Source organism: Chroicocephalus ridibundus, chromosome 13 (genome assembly GCF_963924245.1).
Source record: "Chroicocephalus ridibundus chromosome 13, bChrRid1.1, whole genome shotgun sequence".
Classification (NCBI taxonomy): Eukaryota; Metazoa; Chordata; class Aves; order Charadriiformes; family Laridae; genus Chroicocephalus; species Chroicocephalus ridibundus.
This window is the reverse complement of record NC_086296.1, coordinates 7,310,427-7,335,673: the sequence shown is the minus strand read 5'-3', so window position 1 is coordinate 7,335,673 and position 25,247 is coordinate 7,310,427. Positions and strand designations below refer to the sequence as shown.

At 42.0% G+C, this 25,247-nt stretch overlaps 1 protein-coding gene across 1 annotated transcript in view; it reads right to left on the bottom strand.

Moving 5' to 3' along the window:
- TMEM132C (transmembrane protein 132C) overlaps window positions 1-25,247 on the bottom strand; it is a 224,247-nt gene that overhangs the window by 148,070 nt on the left and 50,930 nt on the right. The window contains exon 2 of the mRNA XM_063351452.1: window positions 7,438-8,326. Within this exon, the coding sequence (XP_063207522.1) occupies window positions 7,438-8,326 (889 nt within the window). The remainder of the gene's footprint in view (window positions 1-7,437; window positions 8,327-25,247) is intronic.

Here is a 25,247-nt window from a genome sequence, read left to right as displayed (position 1 = left end):
AGGAGTACATTGCATTGGAGACATCAATAGGGTTGTTCAGAAGGTTTCTCAAGCACCGCATTTTTTTTAAGAGGCTTTTAAAGAGGGTCAGTGAAGGGTGCCTGTTTTCTCTTGCCTAGGTAGTTTCAATTTCAAGTTAATAATCAGTTCTTTTTTAAATTTTACCAAACCTGACTCACTGCTACCACAGACTCAAGTGAGCTCTTCACTTCTGGTGAGAAGCACCTTTTCTCAATCTCTGTTTAAAGGACATCCGCCTCAGTTTAGCATTTTTAGAGAACGAGTCATTTGGAGGACCAGCTGCATCTGCTATGACACTGACGGCCATGAAAAGTGCCTGCTAAGGGCTAATGAAATTAAACTAAGCAGAATGTATACCATTCTCTCAAAATAGCATTAACACATTCTTTTCTTTGAATACATATTATTTATGTCACAAATGCTTTTTACAGTTATATTGGGAAATATTTACCTTTTTACTGTTAGTCTGTCATATTCTCTAGACTATGACAATTAGGAGTACTCCAACAGACTATGTCCTCGTTGCTTACTGAAGCAGAAAATAAAAAAGATAGCACACGATTGCTATGAATTTTTAACCATGAATTTACTTTGGAGAAATCTTAACAAAGCACTTGCAAGGTGCTATTACACTTCGTTACTTGCAAAACCATAATCCCCACAGTGTAACAACTTTTGTATGATTTATGGTCACTTGTACTATGTGATACACAGACGTCCTATGGGGCTCAGAGGCTCACTATACTGAATGATGCACACACAGCACGGCCCAGTCTCTTCCCTGAATTGTGTCTAGTACAAAAAAGCAATGTGAGGAGGCGAAGATGTAAGCAGGGATAAAATGAGATATCTAAAGTAAGACAGTAAGTCCTGAACAGAAGTAGGAAAAGAATCCAGGTCTCTTGACTTCCTAATTAGTGCACAGTAAGGACTAGACTGCTACCTTTCTTTTGTTAACATGCTCCACTGTAGATTCGTAGCTGAATTGTTACTAATCATTCTATAGAAGGAAAAACAAAACAAAACAAATCAATAAGAAGTTTCACAAGGCTAAACACTAGACAATGAAATACATAAATGCTTCATCAATGAAACCCCTTCAAGCCATAATTCACACTTCTGAACACTTCTGCAAACCACCTCTGGCCTGGCGACTGACTTCACAGGTCCTACCAATACCATAACATCACTGGGAACCCCCTTTGATGGGCTGGAAGCCTGGGGAAGAGTTTCTCCAGTTTCTCTGAAGCCTCATTCATAAACAAGCAAATTGCTTTTATTTTCCATTCTTAACTTAATAATTGACTTTACTGAAAAAGAGATACAAAGAAAAACGTGAACAGAATACTCTGAAATATCTTACTGAGCAAGTTTGCATCTTGTTTATTCAACATGGAAACATGAATGAAGAAATCGTATCTCAGGTGAGAACAAACAGCAGTTTGCTACCCAGAGTACCCAAGATACAGACTTTTCTTTATACAGTGTAAGAATCAGCCACTTCAAGTTTTATCTGTGCCTCAGAATACAAGATGAATGTGCTGAAGAGAAGGTTTAAGGCACTATAAAAGAAATCTAGCTTTCAGAGACTATATCTGTGTTATTTTTTTACATTCATGCAATAGGTAAAACTGTGGGTCTAAATTTTTGAAGACAAGACCTTCTTTTCAATTGAAAACAGAACATGAAATAATGAGACAGCAAAAGCAAGTCTGAGGGCTTCAAACTCCTCTCCCTTCAGATGTTGACTGAAATGCTTTTATGCAGTGAAATGACTTTTAAATATTTAAGTAATGCAAAGCTGCATAGGAAATGAAAAATGTTTTGTTGCGATTCACATCTGGAGACACACATGCATGCCTAGAAGAGCATCCCCCCAAATCATTTTGTCTCTCTTCATTTCACTCTGAGCTGCATTAGTTTTAAAATACAAAGCAGTTTCAAAAAACCCCACATTCTTCATTTCACAGTTGGAAATCAGCCTTCCATTTACTGTGGAAAATAGGTATTTGGGATAATACATCCCAAATGATGGGTTAACACAAAACAGAGTCAACTCAGCTCTGGTTTTGGTCTCATATATTCTGGTTAACTTCAGCTTCGGTTACTCATTACAATGTCACTTGCATTTGCAGTGATGCTGCCACACCGCAGCGTTAAAAAATGATAAACCAATAGTTAGGCACAGGGCATTTTCAGGGCACAAATTTCAGGGCACAAAAGGTTATTTCATCATGACATAAGATTAAAACATCAGTATCTAAAATTAAACAGTAATTGCTTGAAAGCGTTATTACTTTTGTTTCTTTGAAATACAGCAGGTAGAACAGCTGAGGGCAGTGCCAAGCACAGACAGCTCCTCTGAGCAGTTACTCCCCACCGAGGCTCAAAGAGGTCTTCTATGCAAAACAGGTACACTTCATGCTGGAGATCCCCCTATTCCGTGACCAGTTCCTCCAAAATGGCTATTTATGAGCAGATCATAGAATCATAGAACCATAGGGTTGGAAGGGACCTCTGGAGATCATCTAGTCCAACCCCCTGCCAGAGCAGGGTCACCCAGAGCAGGTTGCACAGGAACGCATCCAGGTGGGTTTTGAATGTCTCCAGAGACGGGGACTCCACCACCTCTCTGGGCAGCCTGTTCCAGTGCTCTGACACCCTCAGGGTAAAGAAGTTCCTCCTCACGTTTAGGTGGAACTCCCTGTGCTCAAGTTTGTGCCCATTACCTCTTGTCCTGTCACCAGGCACCACTGAAAAGAGCCTGGCCCCATCCTCCTGACACCCGCGCTTTAAGTATTTGTAAGTGTTGATAAGATCCCCCCTCAGCCATCTTTTTTCTAGACTGAAGAGACCCAAATCCCTCAGCCTTTCTTCATAAGAGAGGTGTTCCAGTCCCTTCATCATCTTGGTAGCTCTCTGCTGCACTGTCTCCAGCAGTTCCCTGTCCTTCTTGAACCAGGGAGCCCAGAACTGATCACAATCTAGTCTTTGAAATACTGAGATTTACATGCAAGCAGCTACACCAATGTTATGGCCACAACTACTTTTTCTAGCTATGGCTATTCTGTAGCACTGCTCTCTATGTGCATCTTCCTCTAGGTTTTCAGCTGTTCCCAGCACTACCTAACACAGCGCTGCTGTCAATGCTCATTAGGAACTGACATATAAAGCTGCCTCAGCTGATGGGTTTAATAGCTTTCCTCACTGCCTTTATCCTTTATCCTTCTTCCAATCTGTAGATTTATTATCACTACTAATTATCCATTGTCCTGGGTTGATTTGTTTGCTGGACAAAGGTAATTCAGTAACACTGTTTACAACCTACACCCCTTCAGGTGCAATGAACTGCACTGCAAAATCTGTAATAAGAAGCCTGAGGGGGAAAAAAAATTACCACTGTTTTTCACCTCTTTTCACTAATCAGGACAGATAACAACTTCATCCCCTTTCTCTTTACTTATCCTGCTCAATACCTCCTGTAAATCGGGTTATCTGGTGGTTCAGCACCTTCTAGAGTGAGTTAGAGATTAGCTGCTGCCCATCAGAGCAACACAAAAGATTTGGCACTCCCACACCTTTTGCTTTGGCCCTGTGCTGTACAGTGCTCTGCCAGATCAAGTGTGGCATGTCACGCCATGAAAAACAGATGAAGGATCCTTTAATGGTGTAGTAGCTGGAAAAGCATTTAGAGCTACAGAACAAACACAGCAATGCACACAGGCCAACCTCTTCAAAGTTGCCTAATGCATTCAGCTCACCAACTGCCCAGAACTACAGACAGAAATCAAATGCCAAGTTTCGTACTTACCTTCAAATATCTCAGCATACACATGCAGCTACGTATTACTTTCTGAAAGTTAACCTCACAAGAACGGTTATGATTTTTCCCCTTATCTGTAGCCTGCTGGGTGTGAGAGCAGTTCATAAAAGCGTTCAAGAAGAGGGTCTTGCCCTAAGAATTTTGCTTTCTAATCCTTACAGACAATATACCCAAAATGATGACTCAGATTAGAAAAGTTTGTGTACACAGCAATTGGTGAAGCAACAATCAATCATGGTAGCTCTGCTGAAGCCAGTGGTGTTAATTTATAATAGCTCTGGAAAGTGCACAGGAGACTTAAAAGATCTATTTAAATATGGCTCTTTTTTTTTTTGCTTTTCTGTCCTATACTGACGCTACTTTTCTTCTGTTCATAGTTTACCCAACTGCTAGAGGTAACTGATTTTCCTTACTGAGCCATCAACCGTAAGTGCAATTCATCTCTCTTTTGAGGGCCCAGAAATCCTTCCCAATGGTAGAAATGCAGTGCAATATTTTCTTCCCCCTCTCTATTTCTTAAGCTCTTTTATCAAGATTTTCCCGTTCATATTACTTCTATAATATATGGCAAACCTGAAACCCCTTCCATCAGAGGAAGTCAAAGTCTTTTAGGAACAGGACTGAAACAGGCTTCTCACTCCTGAGAGTGATGCTGACCAACTGTTTGCTTTTTCTACATTGCTTATAGAAAATGCCTGTAAAGACTTACCAGAGGTGACACAGCAGGACAGGAACTGGCCTGTGAACAGAAGCTGTATCCTGTAACCTATCACTATTGTTAGAACCACTTTCACAATAGCCCTGTGCTGCCTAGATGCAAGAGAAGAAGATCTGTGTTTATTCAGACAGTGCTCCTACTGCATTAATGTACTACCATGCATAATTTGCTTCACTCCCTGTCATATTAGTCATTCTCTTTGACTTTACTGGTGTTCTTGGGCTGATAAATTTATAGATACAGTAATAGGATTCTGAATTAAGACACAATTTAAGAACACAGTTTCAATTGTAATGATTTGTGGATATGAGGTCATTTAGACCAGTCTACTTTCCTTTTGCCAGAGGAAATTTGTAGCTATTATTTTCCCTCCCTAAAGCAATGATCACATGCTGTTTGCTTCAGCACTGGGTGTTGCAATACCTCAATGAATAATATACAAGAAGCAGAAAATAAACAAACCCACTATGCCTGAGGATAATGCGTGGTGTGTTTTTCTTTAGGATGATTAAATGTGAATGCATGTCATAGGATGTAGGGATTGCTCTGCCAGGAACCCACGAGTATGAGAGCGTACAGCCCTCCATCTAGCCAGGCAAATGGCCACAGAGTAGGTTAAAGCAGCCCCCAGGCGACCCAGCATATGCACTGGCTACTCCGTGGCTGCTGCATTCGTCTTTTTTTCCTGTAAGAGACAAGCACTTCATAGAATCCTGGGTCAAATTCCATACTCTCTCACACCTAGGAAGTTTCACCGAAGAAAACAGATTTCTACCACAGAACCAGGAAGCTTAATTTGGCTTTGCCAGCCTTTCACCAATACTCCACCACTAAAACCATAAAAGAAGCCTTCGAGGTCAACAGAACAGGCCACGCAGTTCATGCCTCAGGGGATGGTCCCACACAACTTTCACCAGTGGGTGTCAGCTGTCCCTTCCTATTGCAGTGTCAGGAAAACAGTTAAAACAATTTTCTTTTATTTTACATGGAATGACCCTCCTATAAAGCAAGGCTTCCATCTGATGCCTTAACTGCACAGATCACCACTGTTGGTAGATACAAGAGACTGTTCAAAACTGAGACTGCTTTGGAGTATCTCCCATTGCTTTTCTTGCCTTTGATGGTGGAGAGGAGGAAGCACACTGAGCAGTGCTGATTTTTAGAACATAAGTCAGCCCTACACTACATACATCTCAAGACAAGTGACCACAAGGAGGCAAAAGCCACTTTTAATTCTTGGTTTCTTCAGCCTCTTGTGTTCTTGTATCTGGTGCAAAGTAACTTTAAGCAAAAATGCAAATCCTCTTTTCATCAAAAAGGTGTTTCAGAACACAGAGCAACCAACATACCAATGAATGTCAAACTATTCACTTCAAATAAATCAGTCACCTGTTCTCAAAACCAAAGCCAATCCATTTTGTCCATAACCGCAAGTCACACAGGCAACCACTGACATCCCACATTACCATTTCTGTCTATTGCACCTCTCAGCATGCAAATGATATCCTTGCCTAGGCAGTCAGATTAATTTCTGAGCAAAGAAATACATCATCAGATTTCAACAAGCTTGTTTATCTTCAATTAACTTTTCAGGAGAATAGACTGCAAAACAGACCTTCAAAGGGTGATCCCCTCTCCCACCCACCCAGAAACACCCAGATCATTGCCTTTAGATTTCTTCTTTCACCACAGCTACGCTCATTATGTGAAAAGTATTCTGTTTCTACTATTTTGCGAAAAAGGATTTTCAATAAGAGATAAGCAACATCGTCAGAAAAGACTTCTATAACGGAGGTTTCACTCAGTAAACAGGTGTCTGGGAGATCATCTCGCCAACTTAACCAAAGCTGCAAACATCAGAACGATTCTGGGACGACTAAAATCCCCCTTTTTTAAAATAAAAGCCTTTTATCTGCCAAGCGACACTTCCTGTTCTAAAGGCTATTCTGCTCGGTAGTTGTCAACTATGTATTAATCTAATTCATATAAGCCTTAGAAATAAATACTTTCATGTGCAGAATCTTTTGGGAAACTCTGATTCCCTGAGGCTTTAAAGAGCAATTGTTGCTTATCACCGTGGAAATTTCCTTGAATTTAAAGCCTGGTAACCATAAAAAAAAAAAATGTACATCAAATATTTCAGTGATTAACAAGTTTCCCAGTCTTTGTCACCCTCAAAGGATTTTCATCTGATCGTTAGGGAAACCACTAAAGAAGAAAATAAAAGGAAAGTGATCTGACCCAGTAAGGCAGTTCTTGTCTTCCCAGGTCCTGTATTCACCACTCCTGTCCAAAATAATGGCACTCACTTCTGATAGTCCCTTACAATCAACAGCAATATCAAACACATTAGGCCTTATTTTAAAGGGTATATGTGTTGGCAAAGACCAGAGCTACTTAACTACAAGTAGATAGTTAAACCCCTCCCTAAAGAGCTCTCATAACAAAACCACTCTGTGTGGGAGAGCCAAAGCACTGCCAGAGCACTTAAAGAAAAGTAGGTAATTGAAGTTTCACTATGTTTAAACTCCATGCATGTGCAATAAAAAACTGATTTTAAAAGCCCTGTAAAACACAGAACTTTTCTGGTGTCTTACTGTCTGTCATTGCACAGAAATGGCCCCACTAAAGCAGTGCATTGTCGTATTTTGTCCACTGTTGCATAATGTGGGCATATGATAAATGGCATAGCACACATGTTAAAAGCCTCCTAGTGAGAGGCTTCCAATCCTCTTCACAGAAGAAAGGAATGCATTTCAGTGACTAGGAGCAACCTTCAGCGCGGATTAACTTCAAGCTAGTTGAGATTCATCCCATATCCCCAAAATCTTTGTGTGCTACCACATTAGAAATATGCAAAACCAGCCTACTGTACCTGAGTATGAACTGATCCACCGTAGAATTGTTGGCAATTGTCACATAAACATTCACAACCTCTCCTTGTTTGACAGGCTTTGAGGGCAACCAGACAACAACATTACTATCCAGCCGTAGCTCTGTTAGCTGAGAAGTCTCCTGGCCTCGATAGAGGCTGACAGATCCGATCCTCTGTAAGTGGGACATGGTTTCATCCATGCCATCTTTTCCTGGCCGGATGGCATTTCCTTTCCTTATATCCTCAGCGGTACACTCTCCCTTCTCGTCTCCTGGTTGGATAGTATAGTAAAGCTCTACAGGGCTCCCTTCAAACTGATCTGGTGGCTTCTTACGGCCCGTGACAACCGTGGGGGGGTAAAACCAGCTTGGCAGGAGCTCCAGCTCCGCCACACACAACCCCAGATCCCCTTTCAGCCTGCAGCTGCCTCTGACTTCCCGCGTCTCTCGGAAGGCAAACACCCGCAGGCAGGGCAGCCGTTCTGTGGTGCTGTAGTCATCCCAGTCCCTGCCCACGATGTAGAACAGGACCTGGACTTTGGGCTTGCTCAGGTAGATTTTGTCGCTCATTATGTAGGCCTTAAGTTTCCAGTTATAAGCAAACTTGTTGGCAGATCCAAAAAAGCTGGAAGTTAACATTAGGTCCTGGGGCACAACTTGCTCCACAGAAAAAGGTCCATAGCTGGCATTTAATATTGGTGGTCTCTTGGCTTTATACGGGAAAAACGACTCCACCCTGGACTGCAAACTGGAATTTCTCATGAAGTCCTGGTTGGCTTCTTTGAGAAAGAAAGATGTCTCAGCACTGAAGATCCGATAGCTCACAGGTAGGTACGTTGGTAATGAAGAAAATCTCTGATTATTGTCCAAGACCCCTCGACACTCTGTCACTAATAAAAGAAAAGGTGATGCGAGTTAGATCAATTCTGCATATGGATTCAAAGGGACATTTACCACAACTTCAGTGGAGCTGCCTGTTAAATTAGGGACAAGCATTATTTCATGCAAAATATATTTACAGTGTAGCTAGTTGTTTAGATGTAGCTAATTCTTTTTTTTTTGCATTATCTTCACAAAAGAAAAGAAAATGCAGGCTTTAGTGCCACCTTGCATTTATCTATGATAAATATTTTGTCACACATGCACACATACATACACAGGTGATGTACAAAGGGGTGTATGCAGCACGATTAATTATTCATACTCCCGCAGGGAACAGGAAGGTTCACAGACTTGCCCCCAATAGCCATTTCACATGGCTCAACTGAACTGCAGCAGCGCTTTGCTAATGCACAGCAAACATACAGCACTCAGTGAATACTTTGACTATCACCTGGATAAGAAATAAATAGGTTACTTGTCACTCCTAAGCAATGTCTCACCTCCCTAACAAAACTTCAAAAATTTCACAAATCAAAGTCAAAGCCTTCCAAAAGCAAAAAAAAAAAAAAAAAAAAAGTGTCTTTTAAACCACATATGTGCTCACTTTCCCCACTCTTCTCCTGGTCATACCACCCCCCTTCTAAACTTTCCACCCACTTAGAAATTTCTCTCCTCTCTTTCCAATCTTTCTTTTCGGTTACAACATGCATAAGGTATTCAGTACATTGGTACGGTCCACTGAACCACAGCCCCCAAAGGGCTGCTAATCACTGCCCCTGCAGGAACACTGGCCAGGAGATCAAAGATAGTTTCTGTTCTACAGCCAAAGACAGAAATTGCTTTTCTAAGAACTGACACACACACCCCATTTCACTCTCTTCCTCCATCAAGAAACCTTGCTCTTGTATTACTATTTCTAGCACTATGGTCTACACCTCTGTAATTTATTATCAACAGTACCTAAGCGTTCCAAGTTATTGAAAGACAGATGCACATCACAGGCTAGAAATGTTTCGACAAGTGCTAATATATAAGATGCACACAGAGAGAACATACATAATGGCAAATTTTAAGTTTCAGCTGAATATCAGGTTCCTTTTGACCTAAAGATTGTTTTCCTATTATAAAGATTAACAACATATATTCTTGAAAGACAAAAATGATTGTCTAATTAGGGTAGATAATAATAGAGGTCAATTAAAATACATGTAGATCACATAATGCCACTCACAACCCATCTTCCTAAACCATACTGAAGAGATTAGCTATAGAATCATAGAATGTGTTGGGTTGGAAGGGACCTTTAAAGGCCATCTAGTCCAACGCCCCTGCAGCGAGCAGGGACATCTTTAACTAGATCAGGTTGCTGAGAGCCTCATCAAGCCTGGCCTTGAATGTCTCCAGGGATGGGGCCTCCACCACCTCTCTGGGCAACCTGGGCCAGTGTCTCACCACCCTCATTGTAAAGAGCTTCATCCTAATGTCTAATCTAAACCTGCCCTGCTCTAGTTGAAAACCATCGCCCTTCGTCCTATCGCTACATGCCCTTGCAAACAGCCCCTCCCCAGCTTTCTTGTAGGTCCCCTTCAGGTACTGGAAGGCCGCTATAAGGTCTCCCCGGAGCCTTCTCTTCTCCAGGCTGAACAACCCCAGCTCTCTCAGCCTGTACAGAACGTAAGTGAATGACAACGTATCTAGTGCTAGACTGTCTTTAGTATTTAAAAAGAGACCTTGCCCTCAGACATATGTCAGTTCCACTGTCCTTGGGGAATCCCACCAGAATCAGGATTTAAGGTTCTGTGTAAGTTCAGCTCTTTAAAGAAGAAAGGCGACCGTAAGGGCAATGCATAATGCACAGATTCATGTGAAACTCAGGAACGCCTAAATGTCTCTAAAAACCCCTACAGAGACAGACTCTTTTATCAGCTTTCTCACAAAGCTCTGCAGCTTGAGGATTTTTGCAAATAATAGACTCACTGTTCTTCTAGCATGGCTGGCTGCTAGCATGTTAATTATGCAGTCAAATTTAATTAAATGTTTTCAAGTAATAAATAATCAATATCTGTCATTACGCCAAATGACTACTGCTGAGAATCAACTTCACTACAATCCTGTTGAGTGTGCACATAGTGCACTGGCACCACTCGGGGCTGGGAAAGCGAATAGCTTCAGAAGGCAGGTGTTAGGCAATTAAGAAAAAAGGAAAGAAACAAACATGGAGGAGGGGGATATCAGAGCTCTCAAAGGATAGCAGCCATAAATTTGAAATAAGGAGTCAAGATGTGTTCACTCATGTTTAATTCATGCACCACCACTGGATGGTAGAATTAGTTCCCACAAATGAGCAAACTGCCATGACTGGACAAAAATGAAAATAAAACAAATTAGAAGGCAAAAAGAGAAAGAGAAAAAGGTAAGAGGCCTGTCAATGAAAACACCAGCACGTACTCAATTACCAGCACAACACCCTTTCTGTCAAGTAGATTCACATTTAAAATATAACATCAGTTTAGCACACAGGTACAATCCTCTAAGTCTCCAATACCTGGCATACATTTTAATTCTGCTAGAAAGGAATCGACAAATGCCACCTCCTGAGCTGATTGATTTCCCCTTAGCTGAATCAAAATATTAGTCTGTTTGGGTTACATCCTGAATCTCTATAACACTGAAATACGGAATGCAAAGAAGATCCACTTTGGACCACAGACCTTTCAAGAAAATGGCAAAGCCTACATATTTCTGCTGGCCCAGAAGCAGAACAGGAACTTGGTTTACTGAAGCAGTAGCGGTCTGGTCTCCCTTTCCTCTCTAAATCCCTTCACCTGCCCTGGATGAGCCTGCTGAGATTTGGTCAGCTTCCCGCAACCCTTTGCAAAGAGCAATCATCAACATTTACATGTCAGATATCACCGTTCTTTTAAAAACACCTGGTTTGCTACACAAGAAGTCAGCTTCTTAGTGGTCAGTTTGGCTGCTGAATTTGACTAAACAAATCACTAGAATTTTTTTGTTAGGCAACCTTTTGTCTCAGGCCAAGAGCCTTGTAATATTAGAGGGCTGCAAGCTCTAACTAAAGTAAGCACATAAGCACTTCCTTGAATGTATGCATTAATTGACTTAAGCACACAGGTCCATTTTGCTGAAGTGTTTCCAGGATTGGAGATACTCTAGATTTGGCACTATTGCTACTGAGGGAATACCTTTGGCTTCACTAGATCTGCAAAAACCAAAAATAAATTCATCAGGCTGCAGAGACAAGTGAAGTCCTCTGACGTCAGCAGGCTGTTGACCAGGATCTATGCTTAAAACTTAACAGCTGTTTTTCCGCAATTCCCAGGACCTTTGTTGTAGCACGTTATCCTCAGACAGACAGTGGTCTCATTTTTGCAGGCACTCCATTTATCCTGGATCAATCACGTGGATGAGGTTATGTAGGACCTGGCCCAGTATTAAGAAAAATAGCCATGCGACTTTGGCTTTAATAAGCTGAAGACAAACAGCAAAACCTATGTGGTCAGACTGACAGCAAAAAGAAGAAAAAGGTTTGCTTTTTTTATTGTAGTCTAAAGATTTCCAACCACTTTCATACCATACATAATGGAGTGCTATATTTCTATAGTGATGGTTGTACTTTAGACTATTTATTTAAGCACTTTAAGCCTTTTACTGATAAAAGTGGTAGTTAAAATTGTCCCTTTTTTTTTAGAATCCCAACCACGTGCATCAGCAACTACAGGCCATCATTTAAGGGATTTGATCTATACTCTTCATCTCTACCCGATAACCTTCATGTCGTGGTATAAATAATTACCAATGGTTCCAGAGAACATTTTTGTATGTTCTGAGCTTGATCAGCTCAGCTATAAAGCTCTTTAGTTTATCAGAGAATCTATTTAAACAAGAAGCCAAGGTTTTCCTGAGTTTCATATCACAAGTTATTATTTTAAATAATCATTAGTCATAAGATTACATTGTCTACCTGAAAAACAGACTGCCTGTTAGGGGAAAAAAAAAAAAAAAAAAAAAAGAAGCTGTGCCTATCAGTGCTTTCAGGTGCTCTGGAATGGTTTCCTCCATTTCAAACTTTTTTCTGCTCAATCACTGAAACACGTTTCCAGAGGTGCATATTAAAGCAAGGTATAAATTTAAGAGTTTTATCCCTATGACAGTATCAGTTGTGGGAGCGATATTTTACTGGTAGTTCAGCTACTTATGTGGGCATAACTGTACCGGTAAAATGGAACTGGGTCACTGTGACAAGAGTGCTATAAGCGCATTTATACAAATATAACTTACTCAGATCATGGAAGAGAAACCTCCTCAAACAGTTTAGCTAAAGGGTGTAAATATATTGAGAAAACCCTGTCCTGGATGCTTCATCTAAGAGTCTTGATCCTTAAAGCAAGCTGCTTCTTGACCTTCCAACTGGGTTCAAATTAAGTGAAACTCCCATTTCACAAAGGCTTTTACAGGCTGAAATGGAAAGCAAGAATATGGGCAAGGGTGAGAAAGAAAATGCAGAAACACTGTTTCGGCACTGAAGACTAACTCTGATTACAACAGGCCTGATTTACAAGTAGGCAGCAAGTGCTTCACCCTTCTACATTATCAAACAAGAGTTACAACGTGTCCAGAGATGAAGTTCAGCATGGAAAAGATTAAGAATCATCAAACAAAGCTAGCATTAGCCAAGAACAAAAGTTAAGGCTTACAAGTAATCACTCCTCCTTTGTAACAGCCTGGTGACTTTTTAATCCTTCTTCTGGCATCATATGCTTCTGCAGCACTTCATCTGAACCCAAACAGGCATCTGGTAAGCACATCACCAGCTCCAGTGTGACAGTCCAGCTCAAATTCCTATAACCTAGCAAGTTCATTTTTGGGGCTGGATATGAAACGGTGAATTCTGATCTGTATTATTATTTCTTGGATTCCAGTGTAAGAGGAATTTTCTTTGGGGGGGATTTCATATGGAGCTGGAGCTCTGGGTGCTGCATTCATTGGAACAGTCATAAAAGCTTAATATTTTTAAGCCATTCTTTTATGAGGTTGGTTTGAAACAACTTTCTTTTGGACTGGGAATTAAGGACTTATATTGTGGGTGGGAGATCACTGGCCAATGGCCATGTATCTTCACTGACTGATGTTTGATGAGCCACTGAGCCTTCAAGGAAACCATCTGCCTGTCCCCTCAGCCAGAAGGCTCTAAGCCAGAGAAAGCCAGCAAGAAGCAGAAGACATCTGCCTATGCAAAGGAGTCATGTGAGAAGCTTTCTCTGCACCTTGTATGGCCCTCACAAAGGCACATCTATGATTATTTCTTCCAGGAAGCAAACAATATGAAAAGTGGTAGACAAATTTCTATCCCTCTGTCTTCTCCTATTACCCTAGCACATTAGTACAGCTGAAGCTTTCACCAAGAATCCTGTAATGCAGGATCTTCTCCTTCATTTTTATACCAGCTTTACCCATCGCCTTAATCCTCCATTCCTAAACTATAATTGAATGCTGTACCATGTTGATTCTTTTGGGCCCAAATTCCATGCCACTAGAGTTCATAGAATCACAGGGTTGGAGGGGACCTCTGGAGATCATCTAGTCCAACCCCCCTGCCAGAGCAGGGTCACCCAGAGCAGGTTGCACAGGAACGCGTCCAGGTGGGTTTTGAATGTCTCCAGAGACAGGGACTCCACCACCTCTCTGGGCAGCCTGTTCCAGTGCTCTGCCACTCTCAGGGTAAAGAAGTTCCTCCTCACGTTTAGGCGAAACTCCCTGTGCTCAAGTTTGTGCCCATTACCTCTTGTCCTGTCACCAGGCACCACTGAAAAGAGCCTGGCCCCATCCTCCTGACACCCGCGCTTTAAGTATTTATAAGTGTTGATAAGATCCCCCCTCAGCCATCTTTTTTCTAGACTGAAGAGACCCAAATCCCTCAGCCTTTCTTCATAAGAGAGGTGTTCCAGTCCCCTAATCATCTTTGTAGCTCTCTGCTGCACCCTCTCCAGCAGTTCCCTGTCCCTCTTGAACCGGGGAGCCCAGAACTAGACACAGTACTCCAGATGCGGCCTCACCAAGGCAGAGTAGAGCGGGAGGATGACCTCCCTCAACCTGCTGGCCACACTCTTCTTGATGCATCCCAGGATGCCATTGACCTTTTTGGCTACGAGGGCACATTGCTGGCTCATCGTCACCCTGTTGTCCACCAGGAATCCCAGGACTCTTTCCACAGAGCTGCTCTCCAGCAGGTCAGCACCCAACCTGTACTGGTGCATGGGGTTATTCCTCCCCAGGTGCAGCACCCTACACTTGCCCTTATTGAATTTCATAAGGTTCCTCTCTGGCCAAATCTCCAACCTGTCCAGGCCTCTCTGGATGGCGGCACAGCCTTCCGGTGTGTCAGCCACCCCACCCAGCTTGGTGTCATCAGCAAACTTGCTGAGGGTGCACTCTATCCCCTCATCCAGGTCATTGATGAATACATTGAAGAGGACTGGACCCAGTACTGACCCCTGGGGAACACCACTCATCACTGACCTCCAACTAGACTCTGTGCCCCTAATCACTACCCTCTGAGTTCTAAGGAAAAAAGCTAATATTAATTTACAGCACCACCACCACCTAAAATTCTGCAAATCCTGTAAATATTATCCCTCCTCTTTACATAGACTCGTATTCCCATGCATGCATACACGCAGGGAGGCTACCTGTACTACAAGTGCATTATACAAACCATCCTCTTGCAAAAGTCCCCACCCTTGAATTCTCTTCTGTGACTCCACCTTCAACCACAAACCTGTCCTGCCCTTTCACAGCAAATCACATATTCCAGCTCAGGAAATATACAGAGTAGAGAAAGAATAAAAGTAGAAAAGATGCGTTCAAATCAGCACAGATGTTTCCTTCACCACAAAATGTCAACAGTTATGTTTTCTGGTTCATTTTCCCTTAATTTTCTATACTGACACCACATTTAGTGACTTCAAAGTGTATAAAATCTTTGTAGCAAGTATTTTGCTTAGAACTAGAGCTCCGCAAATACTGCAAGAAGTGTCAGGATATTCATTTAAGACTTCAAAACAACCTTAGCTGTACTCTCGTTCCCTCCAAGTTCCCTTTTCTTAACATCTAGAAAAAGGAATTTTGCCATTAGAAAGGCTGTGTGGAACTTAAAGCCAAACAAGCCCAAATTCAGAATATGGAACATATTTTTAACTGCGAGGCTGATTAACCATTGCAAAACTACAGAAGGGAGCAATGGCTTGTCTGTGTCTCCACATCAAAACTAGATTCCTTTCTGAAAGGTACTTTTTTCTCAGCACAAGTTACTTTTTAACTACAGGGATAACTGGAGCCTCATACTGCTTTCTGGCTTAAAATCTATAGTTCTACGACCATTCAAAAAAAAAAAATCAATTGGAAAACCTACATGACAGGGTAATTGCAGAAGCCACGTTTTCTATTTCTTATGCTTGCCCATCAGATATGCTTTCTCATCTAGTGAGAGAACAGAGAGACTCTAACTAATTACACATAGGCAATGTCAAGTGTCAAATGCTTACGGTGAATGCTTGAGACCAATTTGTGAAGTTAAAAAATGAACTGTGGAAACTAATACGTCAAAGAAACCCATACAGCAAAAGTCTGGGGGAAACTGCAGCCTATTCTCAAATATTCTCACAATGAGGACAATTTTGTCAAATAAACAATTGCTAACAAAATTATTTTCTCAGTTCTTTTTAGAATCCAGGTTTCATTAAACTGAGACTTGAAGTCAAAGGGTAAGTTTATAACTGCAGTGTTTTAGCGATTGCCCTGGAATGGCATATTCCTATTCACATACATGGGGGTACACACCCTTGGCAATCAACCAGACATTTTAAGCCCAGATGTAGATGGAACCTTATTTACAAAAGAACAGAGTTCAATTAAACCACATCCGCATAAAGACTGTCAGGAGACACTATAATCCATTATTTTGAACAAATTCCCTATTTTATTTCCGTGGGACAGGTTAACTTACTTCATTCAGTACATTGGTAATGAAAAACTGCAATAATATTCTGTTAAATAGGCTTCTCTCACATACTGAGAGTATATCCGTTATTTGTGGATTTAATACAGAAGTGAACACTTCCCCTGTTCTTCTCCAGCAGAGGCAGAACATAGGCATTTCAGGACTGTAAGGAAATTACAAGAGTACCTAAAACAATGAATGAACAAAGTTACACCAGGAATTTCTGCACTTCTTTAAAATACAGAAACAAAAGGAACAGTCACTGAAACTAAATGATAGGAATTCAAAGTGGATTAAAAAAAAAAAAAAAATTTCATACAGTGTACGATTGGATGACAGAGCTCATTGCCAGGGAGGAAGGCACAGAGGCCAAGAACTTACCTAGACTTAAACTGGCGATTTGAATGTTTGGAAAGATACACAGACCATCTAGAGTAGTGTCATTAACTACATGTAAAACTCCTTGTATTTATCTATTAGAAACACGGATTAGACCTCTGCATTATAAAGCATTATCCAACATCTGTCAGATTGTTCCATTTTCCTTAAGATTACTGACACGACAGGCATGTGTGTATAAATGACAAATAGCTGTTTTGTGATGTATAGCCTTTTCACAAACAGAAAGAAGAATCTTTAAAGTCTAATTTGGAAACACAAGGAAAACCTTCAGAAAACTGCACATTAGAAACATATTTCCAATCTTTAAGTGACAGACTACAAGCTCCAATTTTTGACGGTCGCAGTTCTATATATCTCACCCTTTGACTGCAGAAGTTCCAAAATATCCTTTCATTGCAAACCTATCTTCTCCATCACCCTCAGTTCATGTAACTGAGACGTGTTAGTCAAAGACTGACATTCAGGACTGAAATCTATAAACTGTTTTCTCAGACTGGCTGATGACCTTAGAAGTCTGTAGAACAACAGTGTATATGCAAAGGTCAATGAAGGTTTCAGAAATCACTCCCGCTCCCAGAGCTGACATTACTGATTCTCTGTACTGCTGAGGCCATCTGACATATTTAAGCTAGTTTACTGTTTAGAATCAAAGGTAAATATCTGGAACTTGAATTTCCACTAATGAAAGCTTTTGTTAAGAGATAAGGTTTGGAAAACTTCTATATAGACACCATTCAAGTACTCAGACTTTCTTCCCCTTGCCAGAAGCTGCAAATGTCAGCGTCCTGGGAGCAACGTACAGCAGGTAAAATGTCACATGATGGCCTTTCGTTCCAACACTGTTTGTCTCATTGTGGTAAACTCCACGGATTCTGCATTCACTCATTGTGTCAGCACTAAAAGTCCAAAGCAAATAACACTTAAGCTGATTTTGTCCAATAGCTGTAGAGAAGAGGATAAAGATTTAGGGCACCAGAGGTTCATTCCCAGCTCCACTGAAAACATATGGTAGCCATAGGAAGCCCCTGCAACCCAGTTTTTCCAGTGATAAAATGAGAGAAGCTATCACTAAAGTCTGATAGACTTGTGATTAAAAAACACATTGAGTTCATCAGACAAAAAGACTAGGTAAAACACTATCTTTTTTAATTATTATTATTTTTCTTTAAAGTAGCCAAAAATAACCCAGTGGAAGTCACAAAGCTGGGAATAAGCAAACAATATGGTCAGTATTTTCTAACTTAACCAGTAACTTTTCACAGATCTGGACTGTTTATCTCCCATTGAAGACACTCTGCTGAAGAGCTCTAATTTTCATGGAAGTACAATTATGGGAAAGACAGAGGATGTCTCAAATTTAGCCCTACAAGAAGGCTCACAAAAACCCCCATAAAATTGTAAGCCTTGGCCAGAACGTCACAATTATCAGTTGCATGAACATCACAGTTCGATTATTCTTTTCTTTTTTTGATCACTGAAGTGTCATAAATATGGGAACATGTGAAATGGAAATTACAAACAGGAAACAAATAGTTCTGGCCTTGGCAATGTATCAATTCTTTGTCCTGTGTCTCTTTCTCTAGTTTTTAATAGCACTGTGCTTTCCTCTGCTGTTTAAGTCTTCGTTAGATGCTGATAGGCACTCACTCCTCTGTTTAGACATTAAATTGCTTTACACAAGCTCCTTGTTTAAAAAGAGATTAGGGTCCTAGAGCCTAAATGGTGCAATTTGCTCAGCACTCTCCGCTGCCACAAAAATCAACAAGAACTGAGTGTACAAATCTCAGTATGAGCAGTGCTCAGATCCATGCAGGATGGAGCCTTCAGCTACACAGGTGTAGAAAGAAGACATAGCAGATTCAATAAATAAGTTACAATGCTTTTCCCCTTACCACTCAGTAAGAAAAAGGAAGAATAATTTCTCTTGTAAATAGGTATATTTTGAGAGGCTAATTAAAAATAACGCCAGCCAGTGACATAAACAACAAGACTTTGTATTACGTTAGTGCCAAAAGGCCCACACTGACATTCAGTGTCCATTGTGCTCTGCATTACACAGGTATAAGGGATATTACTCAAAAAGCTAGGTATAACCTGGCAGCAAACAATTTGAAGGCTGAAACGGAAAATAGGATTCCTTACCATCAAATCTGAACCAGGCTTTCCCTAGGGTTAAAGGTGTACTTTTAGCATACATCGTGACATGTTCGTAACTGGCATCTCACATTTCAGGGCCTGTATTCTCATGGTCCTGGACTCTGCCATGAAATAAACCCCTTCCAGACCTACCATCCCACCTCAGCAGTTAAATACACAACAGATGGAAGAATTTTACCCACCATCTAGATAGGCAACTGAGGCAGTGTAACTAAATTGAGTTTTCCAGGAGTTTCTATCAAAGCTAAGCTCAGAAGTCAGACATCTTTAGAGTCATTTGATGTTGTTATCCACAAATCCAATCCTTCCACGTCCACACCTCCTTTACACACAGACTGATAACAAACACGTCAGAAGTGGCATGCTTTTTTTAGAGGTTGGCCAATTTAAAATTGCTCTGGCCAATAATCCCATGCAAGCCAAGGGGAACACTTTGCAGCAACAGGAATTCCTGACCTGTGAAAAGAGTTGCAGATTTGAGCATCACATCTGAGAAACAATTGTTTTCAAGATCATGTATTTAAAACAAACCATGAAGCCCCATGCCACTGGAAATGCTGAAATAAGTTTTTAGCTCTATTGCCTACTCCTCAACACAAACGCCCTATGTTTAAAAGTCAATCTGAGGCCCAATAACATATCAACTGCCACACGGATTCTCTGGGATTTTGCTTACACGGCTGAGAGTTTTGCGTGCTCCAACAGACTATGCATCAGCAACCCTTAGATACTGTCAACATAGCAAACCCCCTCCCGGAGAGCAGTTTCCTTTCTTCAGTAGCACTCTCCTTAGACCTGTCATCATAATGAGAACATTTACACAAGAACACTGATAACTGTCTGAAGGCATATTTGACTTGGATTAGAGGTAGTTTTAAACAACTGCCTTCAATAAAACTTCAGCTTCCTATCTCAGGGTCTTGAGGGAGTTTTACTTTTCAGAAGAAGAAAAATGTTATTAGCAAAAACTATTTCCATCATCCCACCCAGTACTCGTACAATTCCTTGTTTTGTTTGCCTTAATTTAGGTCCAAATCTGCAAAGCTTGAGCTTGGTAGCAGACCTCTCAATATACCTTTCAACGTTCAAGATCCACACACAGAATCACACAGAAAAGATTTTGACGACTGCCTAAGGCAGTGCCACACCACAGGGCAGTTGTGCTGGTTTGCATTCTGGGGAGATAGAACACAGCAGATGACAGATAAATCCAACTAGCTGCATCCAACGCAAAGCAGGAGACGGTGGCATTACACTGCACGTGCATCAGGTGAAAGCATCAAAGCAAGACAGTCTAAGAAGGTAATAGGATTAAGAATCTTAGCATTAATGTATGAAACTTGGCAAGACAAGGTAGCAAATGCTTCCAAGATTAGCCTCTAGTCTGTCAGTTTTTCCAAATGGTAACTAAGTGCCTCAATCTCTGCTACTGGGCGTCTCCAGGAATCTATGCAAATTTGGTGTAAAAATATCTAATTTGTGGAGAAAAAGACCATGGAAGTATTGACTTAAATTGCAGAATTTCACCCTTAGAAAATTGTCACCATTGGTAAAAATAAAAAAAACCCAACAATACAGTTCCATAGAAGTCAGAAAAATTACTATGCGCCACACTAGCGATGTCCAAGCCCCAAAGATTTTTTTTCTAATTGCTTCCTGAAAAGAGGTTATTATTTATATGAAAATTTAATTTAAGAGTGAAGACAGACACTTATACTTCTTCACTCTTTCCTCCTCCTCCATGGAAGAATTTGGAACAGTAACAGATGTAATGCATGCACATTTTTAATACTCGCATGTATTAAATACTTGCATGCATGCATGCTGTGACTTAAAACATGCCAGAATATTCCAATATCCTGGCTACAACCCTGCTAAGCATCTCCATTTCAGAAATGCAATGAGGATTTATGAGGAGATTAATTGAGAAATGATGCTGAGGGTGTGGGGTACAGCTTTGCCTGTTTGCAAAATGAACTTAGCATCACCTTTAACCTCCAAGTAATTCTTTGTCACAGAGCAAAAAGCAACTCATCATACCAGAACAGCAGCAGGACAGAAACCAAGCAGAAATCTATCTGGTTAAACACCTTCTTTCCCAGGGATTAATTAAAAGAGATGGTTAGAGCACTGGTGTTATTGTGGTCATAGCACCTCTAAGGGCTGCTTTTAAGGCGATCTCTTAAAAGGCGACCTTAGCTGCTGCTGCTAACAGAGCAAAGGCCAGTGGATACTGGGGTGAGCAGCCGCTCCCCAAACCCCGAATTTCTCTCCAGTAACCTGTCCTGACTCAGAAGCTTTGCGACAGCATCCCAGCTCTCCGCAGCAGCCACTGGGTGGCCTGTTTGGTCACTACTAGTACTGAGGGACAGGAGCGGGAGGGAAGAAGGTCCTTAAACCCCAGTCCCGGCATCAACTGAACTTCGGCCATTCTGTAATCTCTTCTCTCCAGTTTACCTGCAACAGAGAAGTGAGCGGGTGAAGAAATGACATGAAGAACAAAGCACTACAGTGGTTGTGGTGTTAGCACTGGGTATGGGAAAGTCAAAACTACAAGAGAAAGAATGAGATCCAGAAGAAGGAATCCTCCAGAGGGACACAAGCAGACCTGACAGAATGCTAAATCACAGTGAGGAAATGGAGAAGAATAATTATGTACATGTGTGTTTAATTCTGGTTTTACTATTCAAGGTAGAGGATGATTTAGAAATCCCTCTCTAAAGTCTCTTTTATTTGCTCTAATTGTCTTGCTATAATCTGCATAGAAAGGATCAAACCAAAACACAGCATCTGTGCCATACCTGAGGAAAGTGTCTGGGAGAAGACACATCTGGCAATTCCAGTTTTGGAACTAGGATGCAGAAGCCAATGAGAGCAAATTCTTCTTTCCAAGACAAAGTTTGTACCAAAGGAATAAATTCAGAAGCCAAAAAACAAGGCATGCTTAAGATGAAGATACCTTACAAGAACCTCGATACAGTGTACAAAGCAGAGCAGTCTGGTGAGTCTTCAAGAAGGAACGATGGAGTGCATTATGGAATGAGGCAAAGTTGGCCTGCACATCTCTGAGGGCATCATAAAGCAAATCTGTAATTTCTGGGGCTGGTAGAATACAGATTCTTTAAGAATCCCACCTCACTGTTGCATCTAGCAATAGGAAGAGGACTAAGGATTATCTCTGTCCTCTAGTAGATGGGGCCGGCAACATAGTGACCAAGGATGAGGAAAAGGCTGAGGTACTTAATGAAGTCTTTGCCTCAGTCTTCAGCAGTAGGACCAGTTGTTCCCTGAGCACCCAGACCCCTGAACTAGAAGACAGGGATGGGGAGCAGAATGAAGCCCCTCTAATCCAAAGGGAAATGGTGAGGGACCTGCTTCAGCACCTGGAGGTGAACAAATCTATGGGGCCGGATGGGATCCACCCAAGGGTATTGAAAGAGCTGGCGGAGGTGCTCGCCAGGCCACTTGGTATCATTTATGAGCAGTCCTGGACAACCGGGGAGGTCCCAGCTGACTGGAGGTTAGCAAATGTGACACCCATCCACAAGAAGGGCCGGAAGGAGGATCCGGGGAACTACAGGCCAGTCAGTCTGACCTCGGTGCCTGGGAAGGTCATGGAACAGATCCTCCTCAGTGCCATTACACGGCACATGCAGGAGAACAGGGTGATCAGGCCCAGTCAGCATGGGTTTGTGAAGGGCAGGTCATGCCTATCAAACCTAATATCCTTCTATGATAAGGTGACCCGCTTAGTGGATGAGGGAAAAGCTGTGGATGTTATCTACTTGGATTTTTGCAAAGCTTTTGACACTGTTTCCCACAGCATTCTCCTGGAGAAACTGGCTGCTCATGGCCTGGACAGGTGTACTCTGCGCTGGGTAAAAAACTGGCTGTATGGCCGTGCCCAGAGAGTGGTGGTAAATGGAGTTAAATCCAGTTGGTGTCCAGTCACAAGTGGTGTCCCCCAGGGTTCGGTGCTGGGGCCGGTTCTCTTTAATATCTTTATCAATGATCTGGATGAAGGGATTGAATGCACCCTCAGTAAGTTCGCAGATGACACTAAACTGGGCGGGCGTGTTGATCTGCTTGAGGGTAGGTTGGCTCTGCAGAGGGATCTGGACAGGCTGGACCGATGGGCTGAGACCAATGGTATGAGGTTCAACAAGGCCAAGTGCCGGGTCCTGCATTTGGGTCACAACAACCCCATGCAGCGCTACAGGATTGGGGCAGAGTGGCTCGAAAGCAGCCCGGCAGAAAAGGACCTGGGGGTGTTGGTTGACAGCCGGCTGAATATGAGCCAGCAGTGTGCCCAGGTGGCCAAGAAGGCCAACAGCATCCTAGCCTGTATCAGGAATAGTGTGGTGAGCCGGACTAGGGAAGTGATCATCCCCCTGTACTCGGCACTGGTGAGGCCCCACCTCGAGTACTGCGTTCAGTTTTGGGCCCCTCGCTACAAGAGGGACATTGAGGTGTTGGAGCGTGTCCAGAGAAGGGCTACAAAGCTGGTGAGGGGTCTGGAGGACAAACCTTATGAGGAACGACTGAGGGAGCTGGGGTTGTTTAGCCTGGAGAAGAGGAGGCTGAGGGGAGACCTTATCACCCTCTACAACTACCTGAAGGGAGGTTGTAGAGAGATGGGGGCTGACCTCTTCTCCCTGGTGACAAGTGATAGGACGAGGGGAAACGGGTTGAAGTTACGTCAGGGGAGGTTTAGATTAGATATTAGGAGACATTTTTTCACTGAAAGGGTTATTAAACATTGGAATAGGCTGCCCAGGGAGGTGGTGGATTCACCATCTCTGGAGGTGTTTAAAAAAAGGGTAGATGGGGCACTGAGGGACATGGTTTAGAAGTGGCTCTTGTCAGGGTAGGCTAAAGGTTGGACTCGATGATCTTAAAGGTCCCTTCCAACCTCAACAATTCTATGATTCTATCTCAAGTGTCCTTAAAGTCATTGGCAAAGACAAATGGCAATGAGGGATGCAAGTTTGTTATGCTGAGTGCCACAAAACTGCACAGAGCAAATGACTTGCACCATCTTTCTAAGAGGTTGAATGTGTCATGCTCCTAAAGTGCTTTTGCTCAAGAATCAGCGAGACGTCCCTGCAAATCAATGAAACAGAGCCTTGCCTTCTGCAAGTACTATTTTTGTCCTTTCCTAATATAACTTCCAAACCTTCTTCCTCCCCCATGTCCCTGCCACAGATCCCTAATTCAAACAGCTAAAACCACAGAGTGCCTCCTACATTTTTTTCCAACAGGTGCAGTCCTTAAAGATAAAATTAATTTTTCCCTCTCTTTGAAAATCATCTTCATTCAGCCTGGCTCCTAAGGGAAATTAATGAGTGCTTGCTGAATATCTTTACATAAGATCTCAGGATTTATGCTCCTCTAAGGAACAGAGAAGCTGATGTGCCTGGCTAAAGATGTCTCAATACAATGAATGCTGTCTACTCACTACTGGCAGCATTGGCCCCACTAACACACTGTTGACTTTGCAGTAGGCAACCGCATCAGCTCTGGTGACAAAGCGACCAGCAGCAGAGGATAGGGTTACAGCTGAATAAAACCTACTGATTTAATCAGAAGCATTCAGGGCTCTGTTGTCAGCGAGATGCTGCAAGACTAAGGCATACTAAAAGTCCAAGAGGCTGTAAGACCCTGGCTTTGAGCACAGCTTTCACTGTGCCCTACAGTGGCCCTGAGCCACCACACATGGTTGTCCCCACTGTCAGCAGCCATGACTCTCCATGCTAATGCACGGGAGGGAGGCCTGTTGCACTCCTACAGTAACACAGAAACAAGCCTGTTGCATGCTCCTGCGTACCCACATGTATTTTCTCATATTGATCTATATTGGACCCCAACTGCTCATTCCCAGGCAGTGTTTCTCAGAAAAGCCTCTCTGCTGTAGGAATTTCATCACTGACTGTAAATTCAAGTTCCTAGTGAACTCCACTACCACAGCTTGGCCTATAGTATCTGATATAGGCTCCTTTGGAGTTAGAAAAATTCTTTTGCTAGTTCTTACTTACATAGAAGAAATAATATAGTTCTTATGTAACAACAATAGTATGTATCATCATAATGAAATATGTACTCGTGCAAGAACACATGCAATACATTATTTCTGCACACACATAAATACAGTTAATTTCTTTATGATATGATAAACTGTAAATCCAACTCTTGAACTAACTCTCACACTGACTGACTGACTGGTCAGAGCACGTCTGAGCAAGGAAAAAGCCAGATACCTTCTCCCTGCTGTAACTTTACTGAAGCCAGATATCTTACATCAAAAAAGACTGTAGTCTAGCATGGCTATTGGATCAAGACAATAGGATTTCAGC